General features: G+C 42.9%; 1 protein-coding gene across 1 annotated transcript in view; it reads right to left on the reverse strand.

Moving 5' to 3' along the window:
• frmd6 (FERM domain containing 6) overlaps positions 1-13,782 on the reverse strand; it is a 33,120-nt gene that overhangs the window by 12,919 nt on the left and 6,419 nt on the right. Inside the window, exons 2-6 of the mRNA XM_080750119.1 lie at positions 6,249-6,555; positions 6,050-6,140; positions 2,062-2,141; positions 1,501-1,577; positions 1,149-1,335 (exon numbers count right to left, since the gene is read on the reverse strand). Coding sequence (XP_080606245.1) covers positions 1,149-1,335; positions 1,501-1,577; positions 2,062-2,141; positions 6,050-6,140; positions 6,249-6,347 — 534 coding nt within the window. The 5' untranslated portion in view covers positions 6,348-6,555. The remainder of the gene's footprint in view (positions 1-1,148; positions 1,336-1,500; positions 1,578-2,061; positions 2,142-6,049; positions 6,141-6,248; positions 6,556-13,782) is intronic.

The following is a 13,782-nucleotide window of genomic DNA, read 5'->3' on the forward strand; positions in this document are numbered from 1 at the left end:
ACGCACTTTCTAAGCTTTGCATGTGGCTTTGTGAGACTTTGTAACTAAGCTTTGTAAAGTACCTAAATCTTTGGGGAGATTTACTGTAGGACGGTGTCCCCCGATCGTGCTCAAACAACAATTTCCTGTGCCTGCTGCTTCAAAGCAACGATAAGAGGACTGCAGGCTAATCGCAGGAAGTGAGGGGCAATCAGAGGGGTGGGGCTTTAAGGAGCGATGGAGGGCGGGTGGAGGGGATGATGGGGTGAATGGAGTGGCGGTTAACAGGCGTCACCACAATAGCCAATAGCCATGTTTCTCAAAATTAAAAAAGGAAAAGAAAAGAAGTGTGCCACTTCCAGGGACAAAAATAAACTTGTGGTGTCCCAGTTCTCATTATCTCACATGCTCAGATGAGAGGGCCTGTCGTAAAGTGTTTGGCCGGCATGATTAATTGAAGGTGGCTACAGACCTACATACAGACAGTAGGCTAGTGCCTGAACACTGCCTGCCTGTCTGGCTGCCTGCAGAGATCTGTACCAGCCACATGCTGCACATTCAGGATTCCTATTGTAGCACGCTTGATCAAGACAGATGGTTTTCCCCATTCATGGATTGCTTTTTTCCCCCCCCTTTTTTTTTACATTTGTTTAAGCTACTAATATTAAGCTCCATTCTGAAAAATGCAACTTGTTGAGACTTGGATTTATAGCATGTAGCCTACAGTTTCAAATGTAGCATGCACTAAATGTATGGTTAGTCCCGCTGAGATCGGGGATGTCTTTTACCAGGGAGAACTATGATGAAGCACTGCAATATCAGATAGCCTCACTGCAGATTTTGTGTTCCAAGCTGACTCAATTATACGATATATTAATAAGCAGTCTGGTGATGCATCAACATTGTCCCATAGTCACAGTGGCTCAAGGACACTTTGACAAGGATGGACAGGACACGTTGGCTGTTGTGGGATTTCAAACCGTGAACATCTACAGTAGTTATGGCCTGGGACATTGCAAGTGACCCTAAAAAGAAATGTGGAGCACTTCACAAATTTGCATGTCATCTTCTAAAGGACACTGCTTGGCAGCAAATCTTAAATCATTGCCTCCACTCTGACAACCTCGATGGATAAGCGGTCACATCAGGGCCACATTAGACATACTCACCCAAGGGGGGAAGTAGGCCTCGGGTTCAAAGTACTTCCCAAAGTGCTTGTTACGCTTGAAGTTTCCCAGGTCAGCCTGCAGGGCGAAGGCAGCTAGCAGAAAGTAGGCTTCTTCCCTTTGGATGCACTGGGAGAGGAGCAACTGTTTCCTCAAGTGCCAGTAATAGTAATACCTGGCTGACCGGTCACTGTAGGTGACACAGAGAAAACATGGAAATCACACTTGTGTCCAGTGGTTGAGTGAACAGTAAACACCTAGAACCTAAGAACCCAGCTAAAATCATGCTTATAATTTGCTTCTTGATAAGAATAAAACAATATTTCACTTTGGGTGGCCATGGAGATGTACTTACCTTATCAATCTCCCATTCTCAACATAATACTGAGCCCTAAAGTGTATGATCATTGGAGGCCCAAATTGGTCAATGCCCTGTGAATGACACAAAAGAAAAACACTCAAGTTTCCCAAAGACACAATTATTGTCAAGGCAGTGAGGTAAAATGTGCATTTTTCAATGCTTACACATGGTAACACTTCAATGGACGTGGTCGATGTGTTCTTTTCTGTCGCCCTATTACTTTGAATGGTGTGCTTGTTCTATATACTGTAGTGTAATATCAAAATAATATATAATATAATATTATAATATAAGTATTGCCTGCTCTTTTATTTTATCAATTATGTATTAATGAATAACAACCCATTTTACAGATCACCAAATACACATACAAACACCACTCAGGAAAGATTCTGATACTATAATAATTGTGCAGCTGTCACTTTTATTTTCTCCCCCAAAAACTGGATATCTCATTTTGAAACCAAAACTCTGTGATTGTACCTTCTGATGTACAGAATGCATTTATATATGAAGTAAGTAAATGACAGACGTGTGAGTAGCTTGATGTCTTACCTTGCTGGCTTCTCTTTTCCATTCTTTTGGACAGTACTTGGACAACTTCTGCCCCAGCTCCATATAAATGTGCTCATTATCTGAAGAGGAGAGAGAACCATGGTCAGAAGCCATAAGCCTGATTTATACTTTGTCCTGTGGTGGTGTCACCCGCCAAAAAGAGCAGATCTACAAGCTTGCAAGGCATTGTAAAGCAATACCCATCCACATCATCTCTGTTTATGAAACGTTATACTGTCTGTGAGTGTTTGTGTTTTTTAGGTTGTTATTGTTGGTGGCTTGTGCGTATACGAAAGTATGTAATGTATGTGGTGGTGTGTTTGTTTTTGTGTATGCCTTTGCGTGGGTGTGTGTGTGTGTGTGTGTGTGTGTGTGTGTGTGTGTGTCTGTCTGTCTGTCTGTCTGTCTGTCTGTCTGTCTGTCTGTCTGTCTGTCTGTCTGTCTGTCTGTCTGTCTGTCTGCCTGCCTGCCTGCCTGCCTGCCTGCCTGCCTGCCTGCCTGCCTGCCTGCCTGCCTGCCTGCCTGCCTGTCTGTCTGTCTGTCTGTCTGTCTGCCTGCCTGCCTGCCTGCCTGCCTGCCTGCCTGCCTGCCTGTCTGCACAGGCACGTTCACATGTGTATTGAAAGACAGCGTGCATGTAGGCCTCCGTGCGTAGGTGTAGTATACAGAAGTGAAGTCCCCAGTGAAGGAGACTAGTTTAAAGACTGCCCCAGAGCGATCACATCAGACAGCTTCCTACATTGAGTCCCTCTATTGTTGTTCCACTGTTTTCTCTCATATCTGCTCCTGAAGCCACACGTTTTATGACCTGCAGCCATGCTCGTCATCTGACAACTCTTCCAGTTGCTACAGAAAACACCCACAGTGGAAGATATGAAGGAGAAATGAGAGAGGATTTTCTAGTATCTGATTAAAAGAGTAGTTCACCCCCCAAATTACTTTTTCTTTCAATTGATTACTCACGCCATGGAGACTTGAGTTCAAGAATATATATATATATTTTTTGTCGCATTCCTAAGACAATAATTTGATTATAATAAATGTAACCCCATTGATTCTGAATGAATCCGACATATGATGTATGTAATATTTATGTGAGCAAGTGAGTAGCTCCGGGGACATCTTAATGCCATAAATGGGTCACAATAACCAAGATAGTTTCATAGGCAGATGTTAGACAGAATAATGTCCATTTTATCCCTTTATATACTGCTGATTTTTGTTTTGTTATTATTCAGAATATTCTAATATATGAAAACAGGGTCATTAGTTTGTGATTGGCAAGTGAAGATGTATTAATTGCCCTGAATAAGATTTCAACTATGAACTATTATTCCGTATGCATGCACTCTCAGTGAGCTGTGTAGGCGTGGGACTGGATAGTGAGCAGCAATTAAACAGTAACTGGAAATAACTTGTAACTTGTTTGAACCTGGATATGGAACCACAGTCAAATACCATAGGAGTCTGAAATAATTAATACCTTTTTGTACCAGATTAATAGAATCTACCACACCAGGGCCACAATACAGTATGTCAGCTAATCAACATGCATTTACATATAAAACTGACATAACATTTGTTTAACCACATGAACCCGAGCATCCCTTTTCTGGGGAGAACATTCAGCGGAAACAGATGATGTGCATTGTTAGCCGATCTGCGTTGTTAGCTGTATATTGTCTCTTTTTTGCAGAAGATATTTAGTGTAGCACAAAATGAGGGACCGAGAATAAAGCCCTGGGGACTCCGGTCAACTAAATACAGGGTTTAGTGGTTAATTGTCTTAACATTCTAGTACTAAGTGCAATGCTCTATGTAGTAAACTCTCCCGATCTTGAACTACAAAGCAATTATCTAGCAAACAATTAATTATTCACAACTACTGTTAGACTCAGGTCTGGCATGGATGGAGGTGGGCTGTGGCTGCGTTGGTCAGTGAGGGACAGCCAGCAAGGCAGAGGGGGTGGGTGGACACTGTTTGCCTAGGGGATTTCACGCTGTTCAGACAAGCAGTTCAGGAATGTCCCACAATCAGACCCATTGGCTCCTGCTCAATTGACCTGCTGGGCTGTCATTGGCTCATCTGGAGGCCAGCTGTCTGAAAAACACTGCCCTTTGCGGTTTGCTTCCCTTTTCGCAGTTGCTTACAATTGTCACCCGCTGTCTGCTACAAGCCAGTGGACTGACGGGGTGACTCATTCCATGCATATGACCCTCGCCCAGCCCTTGTCGCCGTAAAACAACTTTGACCTTGCTGCACAATGGGAGCCAGTCAGGCTGAAGTGGCCCTGACTCACAGGAGTCAGCCCTTACACATAGGTGAGAGATTAATACAAAAAAAAAGGCAGATTCTTGCTTCCCATGAGTTTTTGGTTAGAGGGAGATTACCACACGTCTCTGTGCATGACATGTTTTCTTTGTGGGATGAATTTGTGAGTTGCATACAGCATTTGGTACCGGTATGTCCCGGTTTTCAACGCACCACAAAATGTTCCTGTTTTTTGACAGATTGAAAATAATAATAGTTGTTTGCAGTGGTTGCACAAATGTTTATCATGTTCTGTTCATGTAAACAATGCTTACCTAACTAATCAGAAAACATTCACAAATGCATTCGGTGTCTAAATAAGTTGTCGCCTGTATGTAACACCTATGGTACATATAGTGTATATGTGCGTGTGCATGAATGGCAGTGCATGTGCACGATGAACATGTACATTGATTTAAGGGTCCAGGTTTGAGGTTTGGTTCCTGCTCGGCCCTGTTCACATTTTGCATGTAGCACCTCATTATATTTTGTCTGCACCAATTTTATGTTAAGCTACTTCACTGTGTAATCAAACTTAGGGTTTGGCTCGTATCATCTTACCGTTGTTGCGTCCCTATTGCCCTAGACCCAGTGGGTCGTAACAGGCTGAATATTTGGTCACCTGGTTTTTAATCTATTATTGAAGACTTTTCCAGTATCGGACGATTGGGGGGGAGTGAGGGTGGGGCGTCAAAGGAGGATAAATGTAGCAGAATGGCCTGCCTGATGGCCAGAAACCTAATATCTCCCATGGCCCCTTTGGATGAGCAGCAGATGTGTGGTTTCCCATGTGGGAGACTCAGGTGCAAATCCAGTGACACATTGTGCAAGCACTGGTAATAAATAATAGATAAAAAATGTCATTATCCTTTCTTCAAAAGAGCTGAGTGGCCATACATATAGTACTTACTACTCTGAAGTAACACCAGCAAAATAACTGTTACAGTTACAGACATTGACTCTTGCTGTAATGTAGCATCGCCGCCGGTGTATTCTATTCCCCAGCAACACTGTAGGGTGCGGTTATTGCACGGTTATTGTATTGATAACACTACTGACACTGTAACGATACCATTGTATTCTGACACCGACACTGTCATTATATCAGTGTATTTTGTGATGTCGTAATGTGATTGTCATAGTGTGTATTTGCATATTATGTAGCTGCCTAAGCACAGGGCAGGATACTGTAATGACACTGTGACTGTGTGTATTTTGTTCTGCTTGGTGCATGGCATGCTAGTGTATAGAGTATACTTTTTGCTTAGGTTTTTGCCTATGCATAGGATAGGAAACTGTAATGTCACTGAGACTGTGTATTTTGTTCTGCATAGTAGGATCAAATCCTACCAGTGCCTTTCTCAACCCTATACTGTTTACCCTGTCACCTTCCCTGCCTCTCTGTCACAACAACACTAATAGAATGTCCACTCTCCTCTATAGACCGATTTCTCAGAGCAGCAACCATAACTGTGGTGTCAAGCGACACCTATGTGTGTGTGCGGCTGTGCGCTGACACCGCAGCTACACGGCAGCGCTCTAGGAAAAAGGGTCTATAAGGGAATAAATCAACAAAACAAACTAAATGAACCCCTACTTTCTAAAGACTGAATCACCACCAATCATTTATGACAGGCAGGAGAGAAAGGAGAGAATCAGACAGGGGGCTTTGCTTACTTTGAATGACGCTGAGTCCAAACAGGTGACAGTCTTTCAGTCTGAGAAGGTCACACACCTGTACCAAAAGCTCCTGACACAAGGTCTTCACCTGAGAGGAGCGGGGAGATCAGAGCACATTATTATTGAGCTTTGTGAAACTGCTTAAACTGCCACTACTGGACACACACAAGATTATCGTAGAATAGATTTCACTTACATTGACAATGACGTTGAGCGTGTCATCGTTGGGCAGAAAGACACAGACACAGCGGCGGTCCTGCATGGCTTTGTTGTTGTGGAAAGTCAGTTTGTTCATCTTCGTGTGGCTGTGACAGAACAGGCCCTGCCTGCTATCGGGCCCCTTCGGGCGACCCACCTGCACCACCACCACCACCACCAGAACCAATAGCGACTGTAGCCTTGCTTCAGCTGTAGCCAAGCACAGGCAATGGAGAACCCAAAGGCTCAGCAGGCCAAGCAGTGCTCAAAGGACAGGGCATGGGTACCAGTGATACAGACAGCCGCTGTGGAGACAGACAGGATTTCACGTTAGTCTTGAATACTTAGTATTGCAGAAGAGTCTGTCCATTAACATTTGCTACGGCCCAAATCTACTAACCAAAATGGGTGGTGTGTGTGTGTGTGTGTGTGTGTGTGTGTGTGTGTGTGTGTGTGTGTGTGTGTGTGTGTGTGTGTGTGTGTGTGTGTGTGTGTGTGTGTGTGTGTGTGTGTGTGTGTGTGTGTGTGTGTGTGTGTGTGTGTGCGCGCGCGGGCACGCGTGAGAGAGAGAGTGTGAGTGTGTGATAGTAGTCAGATAGAGAAGGTGAGAGCGGGAGATATACACACGGCAAAATCCTGAGTGTTCAATTTCATCTGGAGAGTAAAAAATGAGCCATAAGGGTACCTTGTATACACCCAGAGTACTCTGGATTTGACTGTGCATGGAAAGAGACCAAATGCGACAGGAATATTCCTGTCCGTGTTGCTTTGGTGTCCATGCCTATCTGACATCACGACAGAGGAATGTTCAACGACTCCCAGGCAGCATCTGAACATCTGTCTGTGAACTGATGGAATGCCCTGATGGCGCGCAGCGATGGAAGTGGAGGGGGAGAGACAGAGAAGGAATGAAAGAGGAGCGTGTGGTGGGCCAGTGACTCACACCCTAAAATTGACTTGATTCCCCATTTTCACCTCTGAACTTCACCACGGGGGACGTAACAACAAAAGTGGTGTGACGTACCAGTGTAAAGTGACTAAGTACATTACTTAAGTACTGTAATTAAGTACAGTTTTGAGGTATTTGTAATTTTCTTGAGTATTTCCAATTTTCAGTACTTTTACTTCTACTCCACTACATCTCGGATCCAATTATTGTGCTTTTACTCCACTACAATTATTTGAAAACTTTAGTTACTGCTTACTTTGTAGGTATGAATTATAATATTATTATAAAACATACATAAACCACTTTCGCCCTATTTTATAACTATTTGAAAATAGCCGATCTATCACAACGTGTTGTGAGCTTGTAGATCTGCTATTTTACTTGTAACAGAGTATTTCTACATTGCCGTATTGATACTTTTTCCACCACTGTGTAGTGCATACCAGCTTAATCTCTCTCTCTCCTCTGCCCTCTTTACACATGAAACCCGAAAATAAAGAGAAACACAGAGACACAGAAGAATCCCACATAAACACATGAATAGAGAGATGGAACAACACAGAACACACGCACGCACACACACAAACAGATGCCATTAGCTGTGAGTCATGGCGATAACCACAGGAGATCTGCCTGGGGGACATGTGACACTTTCTCCAGGTGTGAATTGTCTCAGCTCAGACAAAAGAATGCTAAGGAACAATCAAAAGTTCATGATCACTTCTTCCTGTTGGAGGCAGCTCACGTTAAAAGCTACATTGTCATTCAAAACAGATGGGACCATGTGACACTGTTTTAGTGTCACGTTACACGCACCTCAATGTGAATAACGATCAGCATGTGAAAGATATAGCCATTAGCCAGGATGGAATTAACATTTTACATAATGTTGTCCTTGTCCTTGAAGGTAATGCTTTTTGGGGGGGTGATTTCATGACTCAAAAAAATACAGAAAAATAACGTCAGGATTTTACATTACGTAGCTTGTGCTACTACTAGTGCTACTACTAAAGTCCAAAAATGTTAGTCTCTGACTCTTGCTGCAATGCAGGCATTATAGACAGGCATATAGACATACAGCCAATACATAGGCTAAGTGGTCTGTTGCTGCAAAGTCAAAAAAATACAATTGGACTAGGTAGGCTATACATTAAATAAGCATACTGTGCACATAGCCTAATGCATTGGTCTTCATTAGAGTTGGTCATTTAATGTTCACAGTGATGGGTAAAAAACACACTCAGCACAGTTGCATTGATGAGCCATGACCAGGAGGGCAGTACACTGTGCTGCTGACCTTCAGGAAGCTGAGCTCTACTTAATTGCACAAACACGTGCATCGAAACTTCACACATACTGATGCGTATACAAGCAGACGCATGAAAGAGAAATACACACTATGACTAGGGTCACACAATATAAACACAAAAGTAAAAACGTATGCACAATGCAAGTACTTGCACACATAAATATATTTGACATGCACACGCCTATTATTATTATTTCATGTACACAACCACACACCCTGTGCGTGTTATTGCACTCTTGCCTTCACCATATGTCAACCACAACTTCAGAACAGCTGAGCTATGAGATGCACCAAGGGTTAATTAGAAGTCAGATCCAACTAATTTAATCACTTTCCTGCCCCTTCTCTATCTCTCTCTCTCAAACACGGACTCGTTCAGATCTACACCAACCACCAGACCCAGGGTCAAAAACGTCTTTATTTTTTAGTTCTTTAGTTTTATATTTACAGACCTCTCAAAACAAACTAATCAGACTACTACTAGGCCCCATACCTAGGACTCACCTCATTATGCTAGTGGGATGGATAGAGGACAGCAGTCTGAAATGAGCCTGGTTTTCAACATACTCAAGGGACCAGTACCCAGTGCCCACCTCAGTGTACCTACTACTGGAGTGAGAAACATTCACGGGCACAACACCAGCGGGAGCTCCACTGATCTCATTCCTCCTAGATTCAGCACGAACATGGGGATGAATTCATTCTACTATTACGCCACCAAAAGGTGGAATGCCCTACCACCAGCCATCAAAACTTGAGTCTGTACTCTCCTTCAAAACTGCCACAAAAGAGTACCTGTCTGCAATTTGCAACTGGACCAAGACAAGTCTTCTAGCTTGCCAAAATAATATTTTCTGTAAATGTATTGCTCCGAGCATGATGATGATGATGATGATGATGATGATGATTTATTGTATATTATTGTATGTCTTTATGTCTTGATGAATTGAATAGGACCACAATGGAAACAAGCCCTCTGGGTTTTTTGTGTTATCCTTTTAGCATTATTGTGTAACTGTAACTGTTCCTTTGTACTTTTTGCAAACTGTTAATAAAGTATTCAATCAATCTATCAATGTAGGTTAATGTAGCCTAGAGACAATCACATGAAAGTATTTGAAAGTAAAATTGTTAGACTTAATCATGCTGATACAGTAAACATAGTAATGCTTCTGTAAAATTCATGAGTTGAGAATTGACGCTGCTCACCTGGCCTTTACACCATCTAGAGTCGACTCTTGTTTCAACTGACAAAAATGACATAATTGCAGTTAGATATACGACTCCCATTCAAAGGATCATATGTTGCTTTCACCTCGTGGTTTGAGATGTGTTTAGGTATAGTGAGGAGGACAGCGTGCAGCCCATCCAGCTCAGGTCATGTTGTAACACAGTTAAGTTAATGGCCCTCGTTGTGGTTTCTCTGCTGAAGTCATATCACGTTACTCCATCAGGTAGAAACAAAATACCTGGCTTTCACAGTAATACTACCGATCCGTTTGTTTATAAGAGCAGCCAAGGCTAAACGATGAAAAGCAATGCGTAGAATCTAGATGCTTGGCTGTCTAGTCATTACTAATGATTTTAAAGGCCTATTGTGTCATGTCTAGTCTATCCATGAGCCATCACGGCACTGGGGAATGTCCATGAACTCCCATAGCTTAACGGGCAGATTACCTGACACACACACACACACACACACACACACACACACACACACACACACACACACACACACACACACACACACACACACACACACACACACACACACACACACACACACACACAGTGGAGCAGAGGGCGAGGGGGTTGGATAATGAAATTACTGCTGCCTTCTTCGATCCCCCTTTCATTGCCTTGAGAGGGGTGATGCAACACTAGCGTGTGTGCATAGCAATGCAGCACATATAGCCAGTCAGCTCGGTACTGCTTTCTGCTGCCATTTGTAGCCTGTAAGAACAGGGGGACTATGTGATTGTCTCTCACTGTGGCAGAATCACTTCAGACGCAGCCTCTAACCTTCTCTATAAGCTCTGTCTATGTCTCATATTTTATGTCTCTCGCTCTCTCTTTCGTTTGATATCAGAGGGGTGCAAATCCAGAGAGGAGGCCTCCGTTGACATCACAGGGGTGGAGTGCCTCTAAAACCTATAACACTTCCAGAACTAAAGTTGATGACGGAGCCAAGGAAAATGATCTGTGCTTGTATAGGGAGGAGGGGATAGTGTCCCCAGAGTAGAAGGAAGAGGAAGAGAAGAAGAAGAAGTAGGAGAAAGAAAGACAAAGAATAGGAGGAGGAAGCTGAAAGAGTGACTGACAGCCTTGACTCTCTCTGTACCAACACATAAGAATAGCTTCAGGTAAAGTACATAAAATCAGGTTTACAGAGAGACATAAGAGCGTACGCGAGAAGGGTATGGAAAGAGAGGGAGAATGCTCAAAGCACGAGCATGAAAAAAAAAACTGCTGCAGTCAGGAGAATTCCACACGAACATCTGCTTCTCATTCCAACAATGGAGGCCTTTGATTCCTGACTCGCATAGTGAGCAAGAGCACCGCTGCCGTCTCCGTGTCCCCTGAGTTTGCCAGTGCACTACATCCCCTCGCAGCATCACAGGACCCAGAAATAGAACGCATCAATGGTAATCCCAGCGATAGGTAGAGACCTGGGTCAAACCGTAGTAGGAAATAGTATAGTTGTGGTTGGAGTACTACTACTTGGGAGTGCCATATGGTTGGGGTTTACAGCATCAGGAGGACCATCTAGATGTTGTGTAAACACCTGTAGCCTCTAGGAGATGAGTGTGAACTGAGACACCTAACTACGTACTGTATACTATACAGTACGTAGTACTACGTACTGTATAGTACTGTATAGTTAACTTAACACAATTAAAACCTACTGCTTGGAAACTAATCCATATAAAGAAAAGCTTGCGTCAATTACAGTTATTTCAGCCCTTTGTGTCGCATCGCAACACATGAGCTGCTTGTTCATCTGCTATTTTCACTATTATGAAACTTTTCGCCTATGACATGCCCAAAAAAGGGGGTACCAGAATGAAAGTGGTTACATTTTTGACTGGAACAGTACAGATTGAAACCTCAGTTTTGGGGATAATGAATGGTTAGCTTTAGGTGCTGACTTTTTTTCCTGCTACTTGATGTATCATTTTGTAAAAGATTGACATAAGAAAGACTAAGAGACTAGATAGATAATAAAAAGACTGAGAGCAAACTGTTCACAATGACATTGACAAACCTTAATATATCTCCCCATTCACCTAGGCAGGCGTTTGGCATGGAGTGCAGAAGCAGACAAAAAAAAATGCCTTTGTTGAAATATTTAAAGGGTTTCCTTCAAAGGGCAGAGCTTTTATAACTAGAGACGGCAGGACCTGACTGGGAAGGTCATTTCTTTTTACCCTTGTTCTCTGCCAAGAGATCTGTTTATTCAGCTGATGCGAAATGTTGCTGAGTATAAAGTTAGCTCTAAATCATGCTGGTCACAGGATGGCATTGGCCGGCACAGTGATGCTTGCTAAAGCAGGAGTCTTCTTTTCTCCTGTTTAGCCTATGGTTATTGGTTACAGAATACAGATGGAAAGGAGGCCTAGAGGTTAAAGTGCCCAACCTGACAATGGAAAGTCAGCATAATAAGCATCTTCACAACAACCAGTTTATGTATTAGGTTACCTTGAGCAAAGCACTGATTGTGAGCCCCTGCTTGCTCACTCACTGTTAGGATGCTCCAGTTAAATGTGTTTGCTAACAATGCCAGAAATTGTTTTCCATGGGGTGGAGGGGGAAATCTCGCTTTTTTGAACGCACATCATTTTGACAACGGAGCGTCGGCAGGTATCGCTACTCACCCCACGGATGTTAGGGTTAGGGTTAGGTTTGGTTGTCGAAAAGATGACTTGTAGAAATAGCGACACGCTCCCGGGGTGGAGCAGTGAGGGGTCTACATCCAAACAGTTAATTTTAGACTGTCAGTGAGCGACATCTACACATCTATTTAGTGTTTATGTTAGCCTGTCATGATGTCAGGAAATGCCTGTCAAGAACACACAGGGAAGGGATGACAAATTCCCGTACATTCATTGTTCTCGGGAATGAGAAGCAATTCCGATGTTAGCCCTGCCAACTTCTACATTTAACTGCCTGCGCTGTTAACAATGGAGACTAAGAGATTGATATATTATTACATTACATTCAGGCAGACTGGTAGCAATCGTAGCATTGTTTGTGGGTTAGCTGTACCACAGAAGAATCTGAATAGCCAGTGTGTGTGTATCTATATGCCATGTATTAGCCTAGTATATAGTCTAAAGACCTTAGAAGAAAATATCATTATCTTTAAGACCCAGTCTCTCACCATTGTAGTCCAAAAGCTCCTTGATCAGATCTCTGTTTTAAAATAGCTCCCTGACAATTCAAAATAGCTATAGTATGATTTATCAACATACCTCAAGTTAAAGAAGAAATATCTGCATCAAGTTAATTATCTATAACAGGGACAAATCTCTATACTGAATAAATATATTTACTTATTCTCCCCCACAACTGAGACAAGATCGGATCAAATGTCACGCTCATAAGGTCCAAATGTCAGAAGTGTACACAGCAATGACACCATGCTCTTGACCTGCCTGGTCACCAGAGAATCAATTTGACACGTTATGTTTCTGCAAATAATCCCCCAAAATACGGTGTGTAAAAGTCTCACAGGCTCCAGACTAACCTTTTCATATAAATGTAGGTGCACTCACACATGGACAGACTCACTAAATGTAAGATACACTTGTGCAACCAATGAAAAGTTGTAGTTGCACAGCAGCACTGGTCAGATTTTTGGGTGCATGTGCCCAAAGTCTAGTGGTTTACAGAAATGTACAAAGAATGGTATTTTCTTCTTCATTTGGATTTTGTTGACAGGGTAACCATTTTTGAGCGGTGCTCCTGGAAGGAGCTAAGCTCCAATATCTGGCTTTGTCCGGTCCTCCAAAAAATGTAAACTGAAAGTAAAGTGAAGCATGGCCTACATCTGGTCTAGATGTGGCCTACATCTTGGCACAAACAACTCAAAGTTTGTTGTACACCCATGGTTCCATTGGCCAAGCTTCCCAGGACGTGCTGTGATTGGCCAGCGGGAGGCTTGATGAAATTAACACATAAAGTAGCACAGCTCACTTCACACTAGGTGTGATTTGTAGCGTAGCCTCAGACACAACGTAACACAAGTAACTGAATCTGAACTTAATGTGGAGG

The sequence above is a fragment of the Nannobrachium achirus genome (assembly GCF_963921795.1).
Source record: "Nannobrachium achirus genome assembly, chromosome: 20".
Lineage (NCBI taxonomy): Eukaryota > Metazoa > Chordata > Actinopteri > Myctophiformes > Myctophidae > Nannobrachium > Nannobrachium achirus.